The 22214-nt window shown below is 44.1% G+C and overlaps 2 protein-coding genes across 3 annotated transcripts; one reads left to right on the plus strand and one right to left on the minus strand.

The window, feature by feature from the left end:
• The first annotated feature begins 700 nt into the window (after positions 1–700).
• On the plus strand, positions 701–12515 carry fbxo46 (F-box protein 46). Its single transcript, XM_030443489.1, has 3 exons — positions 701–1125; positions 8132–8764; positions 8865–12515. Exons 2-3 carry the CDS (start codon positions 8279–8281, stop codon positions 10680–10682), a joined length of 2304 nt encoding a protein of 767 aa, XP_030299349.1. The 5' UTR covers positions 701–1125; positions 8132–8278; the 3' UTR covers positions 10683–12515.
• A 476-nt stretch (positions 12516–12991) lies between these two features.
• Positions 12992–22132, minus strand: slc5a2 (solute carrier family 5 member 2). Of its 2 annotated transcripts, XM_030443503.1 has the most exons (15): positions 21677–22132; positions 21458–21529; positions 20689–20793; positions 20478–20537; positions 20258–20362; positions 20064–20169; positions 19428–19508; positions 18458–18687; positions 17016–17151; positions 16746–16853; positions 16486–16636; positions 15526–15694; positions 15189–15404; positions 13760–13895; positions 12992–13676 (listed from the first exon to the last, which is right to left on the minus strand). In XM_030443503.1, exons 1-15 carry the CDS (start codon positions 21773–21775, stop codon positions 13471–13473), a joined length of 1980 nt encoding a protein of 659 aa, XP_030299363.1. In that variant the 5' UTR covers positions 21776–22132; the 3' UTR covers positions 12992–13470. The 2 variants fall into 2 exon arrangements, with proteins under 2 accessions (XP_030299363.1, XP_030299372.1); XM_030443512.1 differs by lacking the exons at positions 21458–21529; positions 21677–22132 and adding an exon at positions 20917–21068.
• Positions 22133–22214: the final 82 nt, after the last annotated feature.

Here is a 22214-nt window from a genome sequence, read left to right on the forward strand (position 1 = left end):
GTTTCTCCATCACTACTTATCTAAAGATAAAGATTTTGATGAGTACAATAGCTACATGTACATTAAAGTTACTATTTTAATAACAGCTGATGCAAAAGAAAAAAAAATATATTGTTTCATTTCTTAACCCACAGGTTTTGGGAGATAAGATGAAACTTTAATGATCCCTGTTGGCAAACTGGGTCATGGTAGCAAACAGAAATAGCATGCAGAAAGTTTGATATGGTATTGAAACAAGTGTATAACACTGGGACAACATTGTCAATATCAACAGTGGAACACTGCAATATATTATAATGTTCCAAATAAGCTGCACAGTGGGAAAAAAGAAAAAGAAATGAGAGTTCATGATGAAAGAATGACGAAATGTTTACAGCCTGGCCAGAAATGCAGGCAGTATGCATTGTGAAATATTTCTGATGAAGAAATGCTGGGACACAATTATAAAGTCAATGAAGGCAGAGGATAGAATTACCCAGTGGGCAACATGTGGATAGATTGTAATTAGTTTACTATCAGGGGAAATGTTCCTTATAGGTGTATTTGGATTTTCCCAGCTGTCTTTGACACAGTGACCTTTTGATGTTGCGATTTTACAGTGTGGTCCAGTGTAGTGAGTGTGGGGGGGCAGGGGGCAGCAGAGGGAGGGAGCTGAGCAGACGCCATATATGGGCACACCACCGACTCTGCAATGCTATTGGCTGTGGGCCTTATGCAGCTGCTTGTCAACAAGATGGCCTTCCTCCTCCTGCCGTTTTGACACTGATTATTTTGGTATCCCCGAGAACATACCGTGAAAGCTTGTGTCACTTCTAAATGGATAGTGGGGGAGCGACTGCTCAGAGTCCTAACAAGGCGTACTGTCAGCTAGACTTTGTTCAGATAACTGACAGGCACACAAGCCTCGATAGCAGACATCACTAGACAAGGCTGATAACAGAAAGTAGCTGCTGGCTAATGTCGACGTTAGCAAGCGAGTGAGCTAGCCTAGCTACGTGGACACGGATAGTTAACTCGTGTCACCTGCATTTAACCAGACAAACTGGTTTAGTTAGAGTGAGATACGGCGAGGAAAAACCTGTCATCGACAGTTTACAAGGCTGTCTGGAGATTAACGCTGCTAAGGTGAGTAGGCTAGCAAAATATGAGGTTGAGGGTTTTTTTGTCGTGTTAGCTTGCTAGCAAGCGCTGTCATGTTATTATCCAGGTAAGTTGTGCTATGCAGTTAGCAAGCTCGTTAGCTAATGAGCGTCTATTTACTATGTGCAACTATCTATGAAAAAACTGAATAGAGTGTTAAAGCCACTAGATGTGTTGTTGCTTCGGGTCTGGTTAATGTTAAATATGAATTGACCACTTGACCAGTAAGGCGCTGAACAATTTACTACGACGTTAAGCTAACTGTTTGCTAGTTGGGTAACTTGACCAGCTAGTGGTTGGCCAAAGCCGTCCCATTAGACGTCCAAAGGTGATCGCTGCAATTAAATTAAACAATCAGATCAATGTTGTTGCTGTTATTTGTCGTTTGTGACACCACACTTGTTGGATGTCACTGGAGAAGCTGGCATTTTTCCCGCTTGTCTTGTAGGGTTAGAAGGTTATCCAAAACAGAAGCAGGAAAAGTGATAGTCAGGTGACCTCCAGGAATCTAAGAAACGTAATCAGAGTAAGGACTGTATGTATATTGAGTGTTGTATATGCAAGTGAACGAATAATCTAATTGACGCATTGTATGGCACACATTAGTTGCTGCTGGGCGACATGTACACGCTAAGATGAACAGATCTAGAGTGATTTCTCTTTCGAGGACAGAAGCATATGAAAGTCTGACGTTGCCATTACTCCAAAGTCATCAGTTTTACCTCTACTCGCGTAGAGGTAACTGTCAGACCTGATATTGTGAGGCCATGCATGATTTGGCCTCTTTCTTCCAGGTGTTCAACTAGGTTAATACACTATGTTGACACAGTGGCCTTTGTGAGTGTAGTATCAAAGCTTGCATCGAAGTCTAACTCGTGGTGATGTTATAGCACTTACAGGCAGACACTCCAACACACAGACAGCCCTGTATCGCCAGTCGGCCACTTTCTCTAGGTGTCCTGACAGAAAGGCAGCTCTTGATGTAACGACGTTCCTAAGCAGACTGCTGGATTGATGCACTCAGCGCCATTGTTCTTTTGACAGTGTGCCGCAAAGCTGGCCTGCTGGCTGTGCGTCTGTGGCATTGTCTTCACAGGCACACATGCTGAGAAGGAGATTGAGCTAAGACTTTTTGGCATTCGTCCGCATTGTCATTTGTCAGCTTTTGGTCATCTGTCTGAAATGCTGTGAAAGAGAGTGTGGGAGGATCATATGAGGGGGCTGAGTTGTGATCATCATGCTTACTTTTTTGTGTACAACTAGCCTTAGTCCTGTGAGCTAATAGGTTTAAAGGGAATAACACAAAGTCACAAGCTTTGGAACTGTTGCTCCATTTGCCAGTCCAACTAAATATTACTGTTTAAGAGGGTTGTGGTACACTATGTGTTCTGAACTACAAGCACCTCACATAGTGTCACCATTATTCTGGTCAGAGTGCATGCTACACTGCTCTTGATTTGTATAGGGAAATTAGTCAGTCCAGCAGAATTCAGTTTTAATGTAGTGGGACCAACCTGTCAATCTCACTATGCAAACAGCAGGATAGTAATTTGTGAACTGATCAGTATCTCCCTGTCAGTATTTGTGTGAATGTGTTGTCTGGATTTTGGCTCCAGCAGCATTCCACAAGCATTTGCCTCTGACACAACAGTGCGTAAGCTGTTTGTGTATGAAGACATTTTTCGTAATGTCGTAAAAACTTCAAAATATTCCACACAGAGAAGGAATGATGTCCTTTGTATTATTGACATAATGTAGGATACTTGTATGTAGGTTAAACAGCGGAACTACTGTGTCTCTATCAGTCCACCTAACACTGCCCCTTTTTCATATTTGATGGACAAATCTGTAGTAGGATTTGATTTAGTATACCTTCTGTTATAAAGGCTCCAGTAGCAACATCACTGCCCACTGCGGTAAAGTCGCTAGTGTCATCTAGGTTCACATGTCCAACCTGCAGAATTCTATATATGTTGAAGTGAAGTGGTAAGTAGTACACACAGAGAATCTCCTTCTCTTTTGACAGTTGCTTTGTGAGACAGCTTGGATACCTAATGGTGCAGACCCCAGCACTGTAGTGCTGTTGTGATTTCGCTGGCTGCCGCTGTGCTTGGACAGGATTTGAAGGATTAGGTTGAGGCAGAAAGCTTAAAACCAACTCAGGCTTTGACTCGCAGAACTGTTTCAGATGAAAAGAAAAAAGTAAAAGTAGCTCAGTACGAACTCAAATCAGTAGAAAATTGATTGAGAGGCTCTGTAGCTGTGTCTGGATGTGAGACACTTGAAATGACAATGTATTACCACTTTTATCACCAAAATTGTCGGTTCTACACAGGTTTTTTCAAATACAGGTTGACCTGCTAGAAATTGCCTGTTGACCCCATTCCCACAGGCAAGGCGATTGTGATTTTTACCTGAAGCATTAGGTTGTATGTCACTGACGTCACGTTTCACATTACGGATGCGCCAGAAACAGGGAACAACACCAGCTAAAAAGTAAATGGTAGGCAGCATGGAGGCCGGTTACCATGCTATGTTGATCACTGTTTTTTTATATTTTACTACAGTATCCTTATTTATCCGCCTCCACCGGATGTTTGTAATGCATCAATTCACGTTGCGGGACATCAGAACTTGGCCATGTCCACACGTACCAAAATGATCTTTTTTCCCCCGTCTTCCCTTCCTCGTTTCAAGAATATTTGCGTCCAAACGGATCCAAACGACTCAACGCACTTTAGTTCATATTCCATAGGAGGCGCTTGAAATTCACTAAAAACAGAAGAAGAGACGGAGCATGCGCATAAAGCTTGCGCACTCTATACATATACAAACAGACAGTAGAAGGAGAAACCAAAAACAACAACAAGACGAAAATGGCTAGTCGGTTGTCCATAATCCTTTTTTGCTCAGCGTAGTGGCAGAGGAGCATATTATTTTTCCCTAGTTACCCTAATAGGCTCAATATCCTCTGCAGCACAAACACAAGCATGTAGTCCACCGTTGTTGTTGTTGTTGTTGTTGTTGTTATGAGACGTCATAGGGGTAAGAGGTTGAAGGCTAAAGGTCGAGGGATGGGGCGATGGCATCATCGATACGCAAAGTATTCAGATTTGCTGTCCACACGAGACCGCAGCGTTTTCGAATTTTTCCAACCTGAGACCAGGTTTCTAAAAAGTGCGTTAACAGGATCTGTTTGGTAGATCGGCCAAAATGATGCAAAACATGTGCATTTACACACAAAAGCATTTCCATGTGGATGTGTGTTCATCCGGGTCTTACGTTTAGATCATAGCCAAGCTAGCCGAGGTGTTAAATATCTGCGTCTACTGCAGAGTCGGTTGATCTGGGTTTGAATGCTGAGTGCACACATTCCCACTGCACATAGAAAACCTGGTCTTAGCGGGTTTAAGTGGGATTTTTGACCAGTAGAATCACAATATCTGAAATTCTGGGTGTCTATTCAGTTGTTCATTTATTGTTTTTGGGATCTGAAAATACTGGTGTGTAATGTGGACACAGAAAATTGGGCCAAAAAACAATGGCACATCCCTGCATAGAAAAGTTTGGGTGCAGCATTCTGTTTGCATCAGATCTCTATAATCACTCTTGTTGAGTACCAGTGAACCTGATCACACATGCAAAGTGTTCTTCATTGTCCGATGACATTTCACCAAGGGGTTTGATTGACAGAGCAAAAGCACAGAAATTGCTGTTCACCTTGGTTATCTGGAAGAGTTTATGAATCGCTGTCAGCTGTATTCAGTAAACAGTTAATGTGTTAAGATACTGTGTTTTGAAACACGATATAAGTGATCGTAGAGAGCAGGCAGGAGGTGACAGAATTTAACCCGCTGAGACCAACAGTAACCTGGCTGTGAGTGTCGCTCTCCTTGCCAAATGTTGGCTGCACTGCACAATTTTGTTGTTTGCCAACCAACAGGGGAGGAGGAGGAGGAGGAGGAAGGGGAAGAAGATTTGAGTTTGAGTTTTGAGCTTCAGTGTAGATAGAGGACGATCCAAAAACACTGTGTAGACAAAGACATTTTTATATCTAAGCAATGATTTTAGATTTATCTGCTCCAGTGTGGACATGGCCTCTCTCCCAAACACCCTATATTGAAAGGAAAGTGAGAGCTATTCTGCACTGTAGTTTGTTAAGGTGGATGATGTCCTGTGTGTGTTTGTTTGTGTGTGTGTGTGACTTTGTAGTGGAGCACTGCAGTGGGCGGACCCTCTCTCTTCTGGCCCCTCTTATAATACCTTCCAATCTCTTATGAGAGATGGATTGCATGATGCAGTGAGAGGCAGGGAAAAAGATGAGTTGATGGAAAGGAGGTAGAGAATAAAAGTGGTTAAATAGAGAGTCACAAGGGATGATGGAGAGAAAGGGCAGTTAAAAAGGTTCTCTAGCTTTTTTTCTCACTACAGTATAATCTGCCTGCTCTTAGCTGAGTTGTTGCTGTGTGATTATAGAGGAAGCATTTCAATTGGTTCACCACACTGTGTGGGCGGTGTTTGCTTTTTGCACCCCTCTGAGCCATTCCATTTGTCCAAATGTGCAAAGCACCACCCATTCAGTGTGTCACACAGAAGCACAACAATAACATGAGTTAAAAACCTGTGGATTGAAGAAGTCCAGTGGCTGAAGCAGACTACAGTGTCATCAAAACTTAGAGAAACCAATCCTGAACAAATATCAGACATTTGCAAAATAAGCTCTTTGATCAACCTTGTGTTATGCAACACGATTTTTTAAAGAGCTCTGCACTGATCGCATGGAGCACTGTGGGATTTTCAAGTGCTGCAATACTAGTTTTTATTGTACACCAAAACACACCCTGTGTGAACTTTTATGTTGGCATCATTCCTTGCTACGACACCTTGGAACATTTATAACACTACTTTTCAAGCCAGATTTATTTTGGGCTATTGCTACTTTTGTTATGTGTTTTTAGTGTGCATATATACATCACTCTGAACCAGTCCTAACAATCCGTTACCTGCCGATAATACAGACTAATGCATACGTTGCTGCCATACTCCAAAGATGTAACAGGCAATCTGTAAAGTTAATTTTGTCAAAGATAAGAGGACAAGTTAATCCAAGGTACATGATCTCACTTGAGATGACCATAGATATTGATATATCTGTATGGAGCTGACTACATGTCTTGACCTGTAGAGGAGAATGAGAGAGACACCACACAGAGAGACATGGGACCTAATTGGTTGTCATTTATTATGTATGGTGAAAGAAGAGGACATGTCAACAAGTGATTTTTTTTTTAATTTGTTGTGCATCATTAAAAGATCAGTTTTACTCAATATATTGTACATGAGGGCTAATTATAATTTATTGCAAAAATAATCAAAATTGCAAGAACTGTAATTGTTTTACAAAGGTAAAATGTGTCACAAAACAGTGTTTTAATGAAGTTTTTATAGATGCTCTGGCCAACAAAGCTTGTTCTCCAGACGTAATAAAACATGTTTGGCAGAGACCAGGAGAAATGCCACATCATCATGATTTTAGTAGTTTTTCAGTGACAGTGAAAATTGTGATGTAAAATGTAATCATCCATGATAAACATGAATTATATCGCAATGGCAGTATCCGTCAAAATATTCACAATATTACTTTTCCACCACATCGTGCAGCCCTATTACTACTGTACATGGGTTAAATAAATTCAAATCGATACTACGGTAAATGTTTAGAGTGCTCACCTTTATCATTTCATCTGTTTCTTCTGGATGTTGTGCATTGTCTCTCATGTTAACAAAAGTTTCCAAAAAATGTATGGCATTATCTTGGTGTTTTATGTAGGATATGTATAAGCTGATGATTAAGGATATTCTCAGCAGTCTCTTTTCAATCAAACCAGCAAAAGATTTGACTGTAGTCAGTTATGTTTTGTGTTTTTTGTCTAGACTAACAAAGCTATAAAATTGATATGGAAATTGCATTGTTTAGAGTCAGAATTTGATATGAAGAAGAGAAGTTGTGTCCACTTTAATCCTACAATACAGTTTTAAAAGTAAATGTGTAAGGAGTAAACCTAAAGAAAGAAACTCTGGACGGACAGGTGAGGCGTAATTGTGGTACCAAACTGTTCTCAGATGCAGAGGAGGCCTTCATATCAGCTGTGAGCATGAACGTGTTGCTTCATTGCCACTTGTTCCTCTCCTTAAGCATGCCGGCACGTTCCTGGCAACCCCTACAACTGGCATAGTTGCAGAAGCAAAGCATGCTGGGTGGACTAAAGGCTTTCCCTCCTAGTCTGTGGCATAGGCTGTTTGGCAGCGAGAAAGGGGTGAAGACAGGGTGGACAGCTACAGTAGTTTCACTACTACCCCACCCCCGCCTGCTGTTTTCTAAAAATAGGTCCAGCATATGCCTGCATGCTCCTCCCTGTGTTGCCTCCTATTAAGCAAGTCCTCTTTGAAGCACTGAGATGCAGGAGAGGAGCAGAGGGAGAGAGGGGGAGAGTCCATTTGGAGCTTTTGTGTTCCATCTTTCATCCCTTTCATCTACAGGCCGCAGACACCAAACCTGAAATGGAATCCCTTTAATTTGATTTAGAGGCTCCAAAGCTGGGAGATGATCTTAGTACACAGTAACAAATGTAATTGCTAATTGAGTTTGGCCAAAGTAGAAGGCGGGCCAGTTGTGTTTAGTTCAGTTAGTATCACGACCATAGTTCTACTCTCCCCAGTCTTGTGGCTGGGCTGCTGGTGTACAATTCTAACACTTTGTCTGAATTGTACCTCGAGGCAACTATTCAATACAGCCTCAATTGGTCATTGATTATCTGAACTGAACCTGACGAGCATTGTTGCTGTAGAGATATGAACTCTGTTTTCAGTGACTGAGCTAACATATAACTTTGTTGTTTCTCTCTTTTCTCTCATTTCGCTCACCCTCCCTCCATGCCTGTTTGCTGTTCTCCACCCCTTCCTCTCATCTCTCCCTTTCCTGTTGATGCAGTTTGTATGCCCAGTGTTGCTGGTGAACTTGGTGACAGACAGTGCCCATCAGGTTGGCACTGGGACAGGGAGCTGACAATGAGAGCTCTGGCTCTGGGTGTTTGCTGGCCTGCGTAGATGCCGATATGCCCCTGGGGTCCGCTTCCTGATGGACCGAGACACTTTCTCCCACATCCGCCTGTGGTGCCCACGTCCCTTTGGCACCTACTCCCAGAACAAAGCAAGGAGCCCGGGCTCAGGGGGCAGTGGTGGGGGTGGGGGTGGGGGTGGGACAGGGTCCCCCTCCCTCTGCAAGGCTGAGCCCTCTCCAGATGCCAGGAGGACAGTGGATGGGAGTGAAGATGGGAGGATGATAGTGGGAGTGCAGGAAGAGAATGGAGAGGAGGACGATTTGGGCTCAGAGAACACTCCACCCGAACCTGAGCTTGTTTCCAGCCCCCTGACACAAAGCCAGGTGCCTCCTCCCTCTTCAGCCCCTCCCTCTCCACCCTCTTCCGGATCCCAGATGGAAGATGGCCGCGTGCTGTTAGACACCTGGTATGTCATCAAGCCAGGCAACACCAAGGAGAAGATTGCCTTCTTTGTTGCACACCAGTTCAGTGGAGCAGGCCAGCCTAGACCCAGCGCCATGAAGGTAAGGAGCTGAAATAAAATCTGCACCAATGATTTTTCTTTTTAGTAAGAGATCTTGTTTTGTTTTTCAACTAAATATGAATTATTTTCTCTCTCAATAGGTTAAAGGTAACTGGGCAACTGACTGCAGTAAAGCCAAAAGACGAAGACGATGCTCATCCTACGACCCTCCAACTCGCTCCCAAGCGTCAGAGCCACACCTCAGCCATGACTCCTCCCCTACACTTCAAAGCCCTGATGAAACACTTTTAGGCGGGGTGAATGAGACCGATCTGTTGTCGGTGGCAGAGATGGTTGCCTTGGTTGAGCAGAGGACCGCCATGGCCCTCCAGGGAATTGTGGCTGCTCACGGGAACCAACACCAGCCCCCTACTACCCCTCACAGTCAGGGCCTTAACACCCACCAGCACACCCTACTACGGGGCACAGTATCAGACCCCAGTCCTGTTGTGTTTGTGTCAGACAGTTCAAATAGCCAGCCCTCCAAAGAGGCAGAGGAGTCAACATCTCCCATCCAGACAGACCAGGAGCTGGAGGAGCAGCAGGAGTCATGCAGGGTAGCCCAAGCCATCGCGCACTTTGAGTCCCAGAACCTGGAGAATCGGCTGCATCTGGGCGCTGGTCCTGGAACAGACTCTTCTAATCAGGACAGAGAAAGGGAGTGTAGGAGAGGAGGGGAGTCTGGCATTGTAACCCCTCCTCCACCTCCCAGCCACAGCCACGGTGAAGTTAGGATAGCTTTCAGAGTGTCAAATCTGGACCCGCGGTCTCAGTTGGAGCCAGCTGGCAGGTCCCGCTGTATGTTTATGAGCTGTGGTGGTGGAGGTAACCAGGCAGCAGCCAGGGCCAAAGAGAAAATCACCTGTGACCTCTACCAGCTCGTCAGCCCCTCATCTAGAGACCCCAGTAGTCTGCTGCTTGCCGCCACAACTGCTGCCCCCAAACCAGATGGAGATCACCCAGACAGGCAGGCCTGCGGCAGCCCAGACCCAACCCAGGAGCTTTCCTCTGGGGAGAAGAAAGCTGTGGGTGTGGGACGGGAGCGAGTAACAGGCTTCCATGTGGAGGTCGTAGTGACAGGTGCTGTGGACCAGTGTGTGTTTTATGGCAAGGACAGTACAGAGAATGTGCAGGAGGAAACGGTGTGTTTCGCTATACCAAGTGGGGGAGGGGGTGGTGGGGGTGTTGGTAGCTCCACTGACCCTTCATCAGATGATCCCCCTCCTGGACAACTCTTCTTCCTTCAGGCCCCTCGGTGCCCAGAGGAGGATGTAAAAGGAATGGGGACTGGCAGCGGGTCAGGAATGTGCTCTTTGGACTGTGCCAACAATAATGGCCCCGGTACTGGAGTGGGAGTGGGCTCAGGAGAGCGGGCACCTCGACCAGATTCTCCCAGTGTTGGGGATGACTGTTCAGACCCTTCGCTGTGTCGCCTCTACCGCCACGTGTCCCATGACTTCCTGGAGATCCGATTCCAGATTCAGCGCCTCCTTGAACCACGCCAGTACATGCTGCTGCTGCCAGACCACATCATGGTCAACATCTTCAGCTACCTGCCGACACGCTCACTGGCAGCTCTCAAGTGCACCTGCCACTACTTCAAGGTGTTGATTGAGACATATGGGGTGCGGGCAGTGGATTCACGCTGGAATCAAGACCCTCTCTATAGGGATGACCCCTGCAAGCAGTGTAAGCGGCAATATGAGCGCGGGGATGTTTCCCTGTGCCGTTGGCACCCCAAACCTTACCACCACGACCTGCCTTATGGACGTTCCTACTGGATGTGTTGCCGGCGTACAGACAAGGACACACCAGGTTGCCGTGTTGGGCTTCATGACAACAACTGGGTCCAGCAACCTGCTGACGGCTCTCAGCCCATTCGCAGCAAGAGGGAGGACAGGAGGGAGGAGGCCAGGTAGAGAGGAAAGGGTACACCTCACACATACCAATTCTCATCTCCTCCTGTTTGCCTCCTTCTTTCTCCCTCTCGCCTGTTCAGCGGAGTACAAGGAGGAATCAGCACTCCAGGACTGTTGCTTTTCTTTGCTCCAGCACTCCCTTCTCGTACTTGCCGTCAGTGGAGGGCGGTTGAGAGGTAAAGAAGGAAGAGAGGTGTGACACTCCTTGCCCTTTTTTTTTTTTTTCAAGCGTTCCAGAATCCCTCTCCCCCCCACTGTGCTCCAGAGTGGCACCTTTTAAAAGTTTGCATACCAGGGTTGGGGTCCCCTCCTGCTGCTGTCAGTCAGCCCTCTTTCTGCCTCTCACTCAATCGGGTTTCTGTCTAACTCCATACATGGTTTGTTAGGTAAATCATGTGAAAACTTTGCAGTGTATTTGATTGAGATTAGCATTCATAAAGTGACGCATAGAAATGTAATGCCCTAGAGCCTGCTTACTGTTCCCAATACTTGTTCTATGTTCTGTGTTGTATCACAAACCTCCATGTTAGCTGTACAATGGTGCTTCAAGGAATGAGCTGTACTGAGTCCAACACATGTAAAAGTTTTCAGTGGTCGAATGTCCAGCATTGCTATAGAAATGTGATTGTATAAAGCAAACTTGATTTTCCGTTGTACAAGATTGCCATTTGTACCTGTCCTGCGCCATGCGTTTCTATTTCTCTGAATGTGCTGTAACGTTGTACTATGTTGATTAGTCCCCTGATAATGCTGCTGAAATCATTGCCTGTGTCACTGACGATAATTCTTAAGTAGCCATACCATTGGTTAATGACAGGCACAGTCTCACATTATCGGCCAGTCTCACTGGCCACTGAGAGCTGTTCTTGTCATTGTTTCAGAGTGGACCCTAACCTTGCTGACCAGACATAAAGAGGAGCCAACGAATACTTTCTGGTTTACAGAGAATTCTGGGAGATGGACTGAAGTGATAAGGACCAGTGGGATTGAATGGGATTAAAAAGAGAAACTTGATGTCACTTTGGAAAGGCCTGATGTCACTTTGTATGGTTTGATTGAATTGCTTGTTTGCCATTTTGTTTTTTTGTTTTTTTTTTGTTTGGCTGTTTTATTGGGGTGTGTGTCAGAATGTTTGCTGTTGTTTTTGCTTTTATTCTTGAGGACTGTGTTCTCCCTGTATCAGCCTGTCATCCTACTCAACCTGCAAAGATGTATTTTTTTGAATACTCCATCTTTGTTTTAACCCCCAGCTCTCTTCCTTTCCTCTCCCCTCCGTCCTCCTATTCGGCAGAGGGCAGCATTTGCCAAAGCCGTCATTCATGCTTTGAAGCGGGTGAAACAAACTTACCACAAACCGCAGAAATACTCTCTACACCAGCTTCCAGCCTTAAAAGCCCCCCTACCTCTTACCCACCCTGCAGGAGATTGAGGCGTCAGATACCTCACAGATCAAGAGTATTGGGAGTTGCACAGGACCCTGTAAGTGGCTAGATTTCAGATGCTCGATAGACTCTACTGGATCCACCCATAACTCTTAAGTGTGGGAGTGTAAGATGAACAGTGCCTGGTGACGGCTCTGACTCTTCATTCTTGGAAAAAGATCTCTCTCTCCTCCCCCACTCTCCCTCGCTGTTACACTCCCCCACTCCTGCAAGCTGACAGACTGGACATTATAAAACTGATGTGATGAATGATGCTGAAACTGCATGGAGGTTGGAAGATGGTTGGGTAGTCTTGGGAGAACTCTGTAGGTTCCAGACATGTACAATGCTAATGGGAAATATCTGCTTAAATAAAAACAGAAGTGATGATTAAAACTGGAAATCTGAATCACTACCTGGTCTGTGTGGTGTCTGATAAGTATAAACCAGCAACCGATGATGGCTTTAAAGCCATTCCTTTCACTGTGATTGATTTAATCATTTGACATTGACAATGACAGTAACAATGCACATTAGATGTAATCAGAGCTGATTTTACTGTGACCAAAGGCCAAAACTGCGTTCAAATGTACAAAATGGGTCAGAAAGCATGCAATTGCTTGTATTTTTTTAAAGCTAGAACAACCAAATAATTGTAAATGACTGAATGCAGTCTTATGATTAGTCTTACGTTTGAGTAAATTAAAAAAGCACAGGTAAAAACTAATCAGAGACTGCATTAACAGGAAAAACTAGACATTTACATTATCCTACAGCATGAACCCATGAGTAGTAATGAGAGTTTTAGAATATGTCATTACATTGCTCTTTAGTGTCCTGTAAAGTGACTCTGTTTAACCCTTTTCAATAATTTCTGAAGCCAAAGTATTTCACGGCAACTTTTGAGTTTTATTTAGTTCACATTTTACCTGGCTTCCAGATTACAACTTTTTCTTCTAACACCTTTGATTTCAGTGCTGGAAGCAGGCACAGATTGACAGTGATTGAATCAACATGTAATAGTATACAGTAATGGCTTTCTAACCTGATAAAACATTTTTAGATTCCATTACACCTGCTCCGCTAAACTGGAGAAATGCAAGTGAAGGATCAAAACCTTTTGCACTCTGCACAGAACTCAGACAGTCGGTAGTATATTTGCACGACTGTCTATTTGGAATCTTATTTTTAATTGCAAAAACCTTTGATATACAGTGCAATGACAAGTGATTACCAACAGAGGGCAACACTGTTGTATGTATCTAAAAGCCCTTTTAAAATGTACTGTGCAATGTGATTAAATCTAGTCCCATCAGGATACCAACTCTTATTTTAACATCCACTTTCAATTAGAATCAATAGGACTGTTAAGCATAGTAACCCCACATAAAAACTGCTACAGCCATCATAATGAGAGCATTGGAATCCACAGTGTACTTCCACACCGGGTCCTCGCTGATGTCAGGCAGCTTCTCTGGTGCCTCAGGTGTATCTTGCTCCTGGGCCTGGGAACCCCCGCCACACAGCCGACCAACCAGACTACAGATACCAGACTTTCCTTCCTCTTCAGCCACTGAGGGGAAGATGGATGAGTCAGTATTTTCGGTTGAGTGTATGTGCATTGCGTTTATCTGTCCATTTGACCTCCTTTCTTACCTGCATCCCTGTTGTCATTCTCCCTCATCCTCTCTGCAGCCTCTCTCCGGGCTCTTCTCCCTTTCTCCTCCTGCTCCCAGTCCAAATCCTTCCTCTCTTCTTTGGAATGGCGCAGGCTGAACACCAGACGATAGAGCTACAAGGAAAACACGAGAGCAAAAAAACAGGGAATTTTCACTTAAATGCTTCGTCATCTGATTTCAGATCAGGGCTCTCAAAATGTTTTTCATGTCATGGACCCTTAATGAATTAAGATGCGGTCTTAAGAAGCTTTATTTAAGTTTTGTTAGTACTGAAATGTGTATCGTATATACTCACATATGTGGTCATAGGTCTTAGTCAATGCATCTGTGCACACAGGAGTAGATTTCGGGGGAGGACAGAGGGGACGTGCCCTCCGCAGTAAAAAATTGGCAGAGGACTTTTAATTTGACGAACCAAAATAACGTCTCACAGATGCAACAAAGCCTCCAGCAGCAACTAGTTTCAACTGTGATGGCTTGTGTGTTCATTTGAGTTTGGAGCACAGAGTTGTTTTTATTTTTTTTCTTGAATTATTTAGAGGCTATAAAAAGGGCTCAAGGCTCTGATAGATCTGGTCAACATTTTAATTGTTTATGACCAAAATGTGTTGTAATCTTGTTTTTAGCCGGCTTCAATTATAGTTGAGATTCATTTAAAATTTAAATTTAAAATTCATTCCAAAACACAGGTTGCTCCTCTACCCATCAGAAAAACTACCATATGGGTTAACTGTGCACACAGCTTATGACAACCCCTATTCATGCTTCTTGTTAGACCGCGACATCTAGTGGCTGAAGTGATTACTACAGCAGGAAAGGAGGAAGTCAGATGGCATAGCTAGCATAAAGTGCGACAAAGTCCACGTAGGGAGGATGAGTGAGATAAACGTTTACCCAGGAGACCGCTGGTTGTGTTCCATGGGAAACCAAAGGTCAATGGTGAGTTATTTTAACTTTCAAAGTTAAGTTGTTCAAGTAACGTACTTATCTTAACCCAAGCCAACCTGTTTTCCTAAACCTAAAGACATATTAGTGCTCAAATCAAACCAAGTGGTTTACTTTCCTGAACTCAACCAAACTGCGTTCCTGTGCCAAAAGTCGAGTTAACCTGGTTAGATATATATGTTGTTTTAGGCATTCAACCTATCCAGTCCTTGAGGTATTAAGATGTGTTGCTGATATGTGGGATATGTCAATATGGAGTAGGTTTTAAACATTTTACTGAAAATGTGCCGCATGCACATTTAAAGGTGTGGTGATCGATAATTCACCACAATCCAGGAAATTAAGCTTTTAATGCAAACAATTTCCAGGGGAAGGGTTCTCCTGACCGCCCTTAAATACACATCTCCCCAGTGTCACCTACGCTCTCGCCCGTGAGCACAGGAGGTTAAGAAGTCACTCACATGTTGGTCGTCTATGGGCATGCTGCAGTAGCTGACCAGCAGCACCAGCACTGACGTACAGAAGAAGAGTATGATTCCAAAGTGGAGGTAATGGATCCCACACACCAAGAAAGGGCAGTTGGAGGGGAAGATGCAGCTGCCGGTACCGAACCAGAACTCAGGCAGCATCCGACACAGACCCATCAGCAGGCCACCTATCAGGCCCCAGAATGCACCCTGGTGGTGAGGGCAGATAGGAAATCAAATGTTCTATTTACATGATTTCAGTAGGTGTTTCACGGGTGATAATATGCCTTAATATGATAGCATGTTACCATGTAGTGCTGTGTCATCTCACCATTTCATTGACCCTCTTGACAAACACAGCCAGGAGGAAGACTGAGGCGATAGGCGGAGCCAGGTAGCTCGAGACTGACTGGATGTAATCAAACAGCTGACCGCTCTGAGCCGCCTGAACAACGGGGATCCAACAGATACTGATGGCTACGATGCACAAAACCCAGACTCTAACGAAGAGAGGACAATTAATATCAATAGTTAATCAACTGGTCAAACTGGTCTAATTTAAACTCATGGTATTAAAGCACTTTCAATTTAGCATTTATGTCCTCAGGTGGAGCTGAGAAATTTGCACTTTTGCACTTGATGGCATTTCATTGGCCACTCTTTGGAGAAAACTTTCATTAGGACAATGTACTGTCTAGTTTATAATAAGGGAGCAAATGGGGAACATTATGGATGTTTTGATCACCAAATAGTCCAGTTTCTAAGCTCAAACTAACAACCACTTGTTAAGTGCATGCAAAATAAAAATTGTAGTTTAGCTGACCCCTAACTCAAACCATAGCATATCATACCATTTATTCTTTGCTTTGTTTGTTTTCATATATGTTTATTCCACTTTGTCAAGTGTCCTTGGGTACCCTGAAAGGCACTATACAAATTAAATCTATTATTATTATTATTATATCAAATGCCATCACCTATACATGGATTATCATCATAGCAACATGAAGAGGACTCCATGGCATATGAGGAAGTAGTCAGAAGGAAATGTTGCAGAGGAAATGTGTCTTTATATTCTACAATCATTTTTATGCGCATAGAAAACTGTCCAGGAACACTGAACTGCATTCGGGACTGCATTATTACGTGTTTGGGAGTTTGCAAAATGTAGTACGCCGACAACCTCTCCTTTTCAAGTGGTCCAGTTACATATGGTTTGTAATCGAATAGTACAAGAGGAAAGCACATCTATCTGAGAAGAAAGTTCTTTACCATAACACTGTTCACTTACCTGCCAACAATAATGAGCTCGCGCTCGGCGGCCTGTGGTCGGATGCGAGTCCAGATGTCCATGGTGAACAGAGTGCTGCTGCTGTTAAAGATGGAGGCCAAAGAGGACATGAGAGCCGCCAACATGACAGCCAGCATCAGTCCTCGCAACCCTGCGCAGAGGGAAAGGAGAAGAGGACAGAGCGAAGATCAGAGGAAGGTGCTGAAAGGAACGATAAAACTTCTTTTTTAAAGGTATGCGCCATTGTTATGTGTCCTTACCATTGGGCATGACTGACACCACCAGTTTAGGATAAGCTATGTTGGAGCAGCCCACCTCAGTCCCACACACTCTCTTACACACCTCAGGGACAACACAGCCAACCTCATCTGCAGGTGGACGAACAAGCACACAGACGCAGAATCAACCTACTGCTAACACATTTGCAAGAACGGTGTCTACTGCAGAGCTTTTATATGAGCTTTTATATTGTTTCTTCTAATATTGCTTTTGTCAACCATGTATAAAATGGACAAGTGTCAGCCACCGACCTGGGTAGAGGACCCTGCTGATCATGCCGGGGAACACCATGAGGAACATTGGCAGCAGTTTCAGGTAGCCACACATGATGCAGCCGGCCTTCACATGGGTCAGACTACGAGCTGCAAGGCACCGCTGGACTATAACCTGGAGAATTACAAGACAGCATGGTTTGTTTTGTGAGAGGTATTTATATTATATATTTGTTGTTTTATACAAAGAGCAGGGGGAAGAAATCTAGTGGAGGCTTGTAGGGAGTTCGGGTTCAGTTTGTGAGAAAATACCCACAGGGTTTCATCAATGTTTCAAACAGATGATCTTTACTAAAGTTGTGCATGGCTGTGACGAAGGTCGCATGGCAAAAGTTGCACCCGGTCATCAGATTTACCTCAGCCGGGTTTAAGTGGTGCATTATTGGTTTATTAAATTACATTTAAGTAACTTGCAGTTAGTTGCAGAGCCACACTGACTTGCAAATGCAGATAGCAGAAAGAGTGAATTTGAAAAACAAGGGTTTGAAGTTTGAAGGCGTTTAGCCCGACTAGAAAACAGATCATCATTTTTAGTCTGATAATTAGCTTCAGCCTCGAAAATACTTCCAAAAACAATGCAAGACAGCAGGGAAAAACACAACTGCAAACTGTTTCTTCTTCAGCTTTCTTGTTTGTTTAATTGGTCTTTAATGTGACAATATTGCCATATCAAAACATGTGACTTCCACTTGAGCCAGAAGCCGCGGTTACAGCTTTTGTGCCGAGCTAGGCACATCTATCTAGTCTATTTTCCCCATTATGATTGGAATGAGCTGCTGCATTATTTATGTGGTATAACAAATTCAGACGCCGAGGTGTTGGAGCAAAAAGGGGGTAAATTAGCTGGAGCTTAGGCTTTCTCACCAGCTAGCTGTAACTAGCCACTGCACTCATTGCACATTTCTTGGATAATAATGACGTAGGCTTGGGTATGTAGGATTCTCGTTGACATGTCTTTACATTAGGCACTACTACCACCTCTCTGTGCGACTGGTTCCACGCATTGTTCCAACAAAACTCCATTGTCTGAAAAATGTCCCACTAGACAACAAAACAAAGAGAAGCCCATTTCTGTGAAAGGCCCACTACAGCCTCCCTGCAGTTGTTAGCTCAGTGACTGCTGGCCCTGTCCATGGTGCTGAATCAGCAGGGGTTTCACCCTTGATAGGCTGACCCTAACCCTAACCTGACATTAAGGGCAAAAGAATCCAAGTAGAGTGTGTTTTCGGTTTTGGGAGCAGTGGGAATTTGTTTTCAGGATAATGGAATGTCAGATGAATGGACTTTCAGTCCAGTGGGACGTTTTTTGGACTACTGGGGATTAGTGGGTGTTGGAACAATGAGCAGTCCTTGAGTCACTTTCTGCCCTTTTCCTGACTTTGAATTTCAACTGACAGGGTAAGACTGAGCGAGATACTCACCTGGTCTGTACACCAGTACCATCCTCCCACTATAGCAATCCCAAACACCACTCCAGGCCAGGGCAGGTCCCCGGTGGTGGGGTCCCTCAGCAGGCTGAAGGCGTCCGGTCTGGGGGTGTAGCAGTCGGGGGAGATGTTGTAGCGCCGGGGATCCATGGAGGAGAAATTACTCGGAATAGCAGAGCTGTATTTCACCACCAGCGCGCTGTAGCCTCCCACTTCAGCAAAGGCTTGAAGTGAAAGGGAGAAAAGGGGGACTTCTTGGTCATTTAAAGGCTCATTCCAGGCAAATTATAGAAAAGAAATCCAAAAGGTGTCTCCAGAAGCATAGTTTCATCACGGTCATTCACCAAGTCACCTACAGATTTAATCAAACTGCCTTAAATTCCTATTATATTAACATGTAATATATCAGCATGTAAACAAGTCTGATTCATGTGAAACAATAAGCACACTGTATTTGTTCTTTCCTAATCAGCAGTCCAGAGCTCTCTTGTTGTGTGACAGTGTCCTGCCTGAAGATATGAGTCAGCTGCTGATTCAGCACAATGTTCTCAACGCACCACCGATTCACAAAAGGAGGTGGCTGTTGTTTCCCCCTCCATTGGTTTCTTGCCCACCTTTATCTTATCTGCCTCCCTCTCTGACTTTGTTGTAATCTGCACCAGGATTACACTGATATATATTGACCCTTTTATGACAAAATCAATAAGGTTGTGAGCGGGAGGCTGCTGTTCCGTCGGCTGGAGGGAGAGAGTTTCGCAGCCATGCAGTGTCAGCAGACTGTACACCGCAGCGGCGAAATGAATGATTACTGATGCCTAGTTAATCTCTTTCCTGTTGTGAGCGAAGATAGCCACAGGCCTGCAGGGACTGACAGGGGCGGAAAAGATAAACTGTGTGCCGTGTGAATGAAAGGAAGAATTATTTGAGGATCAAATGTGGAAATGCTTTACAAAGTTGTACTTACAGAAGCCGGTGAGGACGAAGGCGCCGGCAATGATAACAAAGGTCTGAAATGTGTCGGTGTACATCAGAGCAGCCAGGCCACCTGGGTAACACACACACACACACACACACACACACACACACCGAAATGTCATTCTTAAAGGGTCAGTTCAGTGTTTTTGTATTGCACTTACATAAACTTACAAGAGACACCCTGAAGCAGCAGAGGCCCTTTGGTGTTTAAAGTAAAAAAAAGTCCAACATTTGTCACAACGGCAACGCAACAAATTACAACTTTTTATTAAACCATCTCTGCCCTTCAAATCTTCCCAACCACACAAGCTCAGTTTGTAGCAGAGGTTTTGTGGTCTAAGCTATACACTTGTAGTATCCAAGCCTGATGACATCACTATGACATCACAAGGGTTATTTTCCTAAAGTTCTTCCTTCCAGAGTCACAGATGATGTTATTTGACTTTCTTCACAGGCTGGGGAAAAAAAATCACATCAAATTCAGGTGTAACAAGGATCACTACCATCACGACTAGTAAACTGACCCTCGTCTCACATTGGTGGAGTGCACCTTTAAAAGAATAGTCATAGATAACTTTATAGGAGCAGGTTCAGTGGATACAAATACACACATTTGCATACATACCCGTGACAGTGTACAACGCTGTTATTAACAGGAGGGTGATGACGGCCACGTAGATGTTCCACCCTAACGCCTGCTGGATGAACACAGCTCCTGAAAACATATCCACCTGGAGGGAGACGCAAGGAGGGACGGAGTGAAGGGATGAAGAAAGAATCTCTCACCGCTAACTTTTGCTCTCACACAGGATGACTCACCGAGATCTTGGTGAAAATGTAGAGGAACAGGGAGATAACGGAGAGGTAGAGGCTGATCCTGGACCCTCCGAACCTCTTCTTCAGGTACTGGGGCATCGTGATCACCTAATTTCACGTGATGTGTGTCAGTGTAGGAAATCACAGCAAATTTCAGTGAATGATACACTTGGAAACATACATGTTGATGCTATAAAATGGTCAAACAGCCTGAACGACTCACCCCGGCCGTGAGGTAGACAGGTACAAACAACCAGCCTAGCAGCAGCACGATGAACAGAGCCTGACACGTGAGACAAACAACACGCAGTAACATATGACACGTTAGACCATTTTTCTAGTCCTCCGTGAGACAAGTCTTTTATGCATCTGTTGAGCGTCGAGGAATGGGAACTGCAGATTTGTACCAGTTGTGAGTACATAGAGTTACTTACATTCCATTCAAACCCTCCCACAGCGATGCCACTGGCGGCCCCGGTGCCTGCCAAGCCCACAAAGTGACCACTGCCAATGTTGCTGGCAAACAGAGATGCACCAACCTGAAAAAAAAAGAAACCCAACAAGTAAATCAAAACCAAATTGAGATAAATTAAGACTTACAGGAGTACAGCAAAGCCACACAGTATGATGACTATGACCAGAAATGCACAAAACAGACATACCAGTGCATTGCGATGCATGTTGAAGAATTCAGTGCCCTGCCCCAATCACCTTCTTTGAAAAATATTATAAAAATCTTCATAAAGGTTTAAAAATGGAGCCATATAATGCTCTTTTCCTCAAAAAAGAAACCCCACAAGATTTGGCTGCTTATCCCGGATGTGACCAGAATGGGGTCAACCTTGACAAACTCAACATCCTTCGGTTTTTGCCTGAACACGGGTTTTGTCAGATGGATACAGATTTGAAAATTGAAAGTGATTTATAAAAAAAATAAAAAATGACATACTTTTTTTTTGGGAAGGATTCTCTAAATGACCTTTTATTCAAAGGCATGTACTGAGCAGGACATTTTAAAGTGTAGAAATAAACTTGTCACCACCCTCTGGTGGACAAATTATGGAATGGTAACAATGTCTCTGAATGACCTGCAACATGTCGCTCTGTCTGCACTCCTGCTTCTTATCAGTCAACATATAAGAGGATACTAATAAGCTTCAATTGGGCCACTTATTTATTGGTCCAGCTCTACACCGAACTCACCGGCCACCAGGTCATGGAGCGTCCTGCCAGAAAGTACCCTCCAACTGTCCCACGTTTGGTCCGAAACATGGACTAAAACACAGACAGGACGACTCTGTTACTCTGACAAACCAAATGCAAATGTTCTCCGTGTCTTCTCCTCCTTTCCATTCTTTATTCAGCCATCAGAATCTCCTCGCGATTAATAACAATAATTCAGACTAACAAAGGTGCACTCACCCAAATGCCCACGCCAATCACCATGATGAAGTATCCGACAATGATGGAGAGGTCTGCTGGGTTGTTTACGGACACTTTGTCCGACAAGGGATTCTCCATTTCTCCACTTACGCCTGAATACACTCTGCTGAACCTGAAAGCCTGATTTTATTAGCTCTCAATAATAGACAACCTAATTTTGATTATCTTTGCCTTTACAAATCCTAAAAACACACCTAAACTTGTATATCAATATGACAACAGGGCTCAAAGGCAACACTGCACTTGCTGAAGACCGATGCACAGGCAGGATATGGGTGGTCAGTGTAAAGTGAGAACTTTGACCAGCCGTTTCAATGGGCAGATTCAGCAGTTTATTCATTAGAGTAATTATTAACGGCAAACCAGTTTCAGTCATACACTTCTACTGGATTTTCCACATTTTACAAGGAAAAAATGTACCCTTGTATCTCTTGTGGGCCTCTGGTCGCTGTATGTGTCCCCACTGTACAAATGTTTACTAGTCAGGTGCTTCATCAAAAGTCAGTAAAGTCATCAC

This window comes from Sparus aurata, chromosome 2 (assembly GCF_900880675.1).
Source record: "Sparus aurata chromosome 2, fSpaAur1.1, whole genome shotgun sequence".
NCBI classification, from domain to species: domain Eukaryota; kingdom Metazoa; phylum Chordata; class Actinopteri; order Spariformes; family Sparidae; genus Sparus; species Sparus aurata.

What these genes read in the sequence shown, in the direction of transcription:
- fbxo46 (XM_030443489.1), top strand. Translation starts at nt 8,279, where the DNA reads ATGGACCGAGACACTTTCTCCCACATCCGCCTGTGGTGCCCACGTCCC. An exon ending in CTAGACCCAGCGCCATGAAG is followed by an intron (nt 8,765 to 8,864) that starts GTAAGGAGCTGA and finishes CTCTCTCAATAG; the next exon opens with GTTAAAGGTAACTGGGCAAC.
- slc5a2 (XM_030443503.1), bottom strand. Translation starts at nt 21,775, where the DNA reads ATGGAGAATCCCTTGTCGGACAAAGTGTCCGTAAACAACCCAGCAGAC. An exon ending in GCTCCATGACCTGGTGGCCG is followed by an intron (nt 20,794 to 21,457) that starts GTGAGTTCGGTG and finishes TTTTTTTTTCAG; the next exon opens with GTTGGTGCATCTCTGTTTGC. An exon ending in CTGTCTACCTCACGGCCGGG is followed by an intron (nt 20,363 to 20,477) that starts GTGAGTCGTTCA and finishes ACGTGAAATTAG; the next exon opens with GTGATCACGATGCCCCAGTA.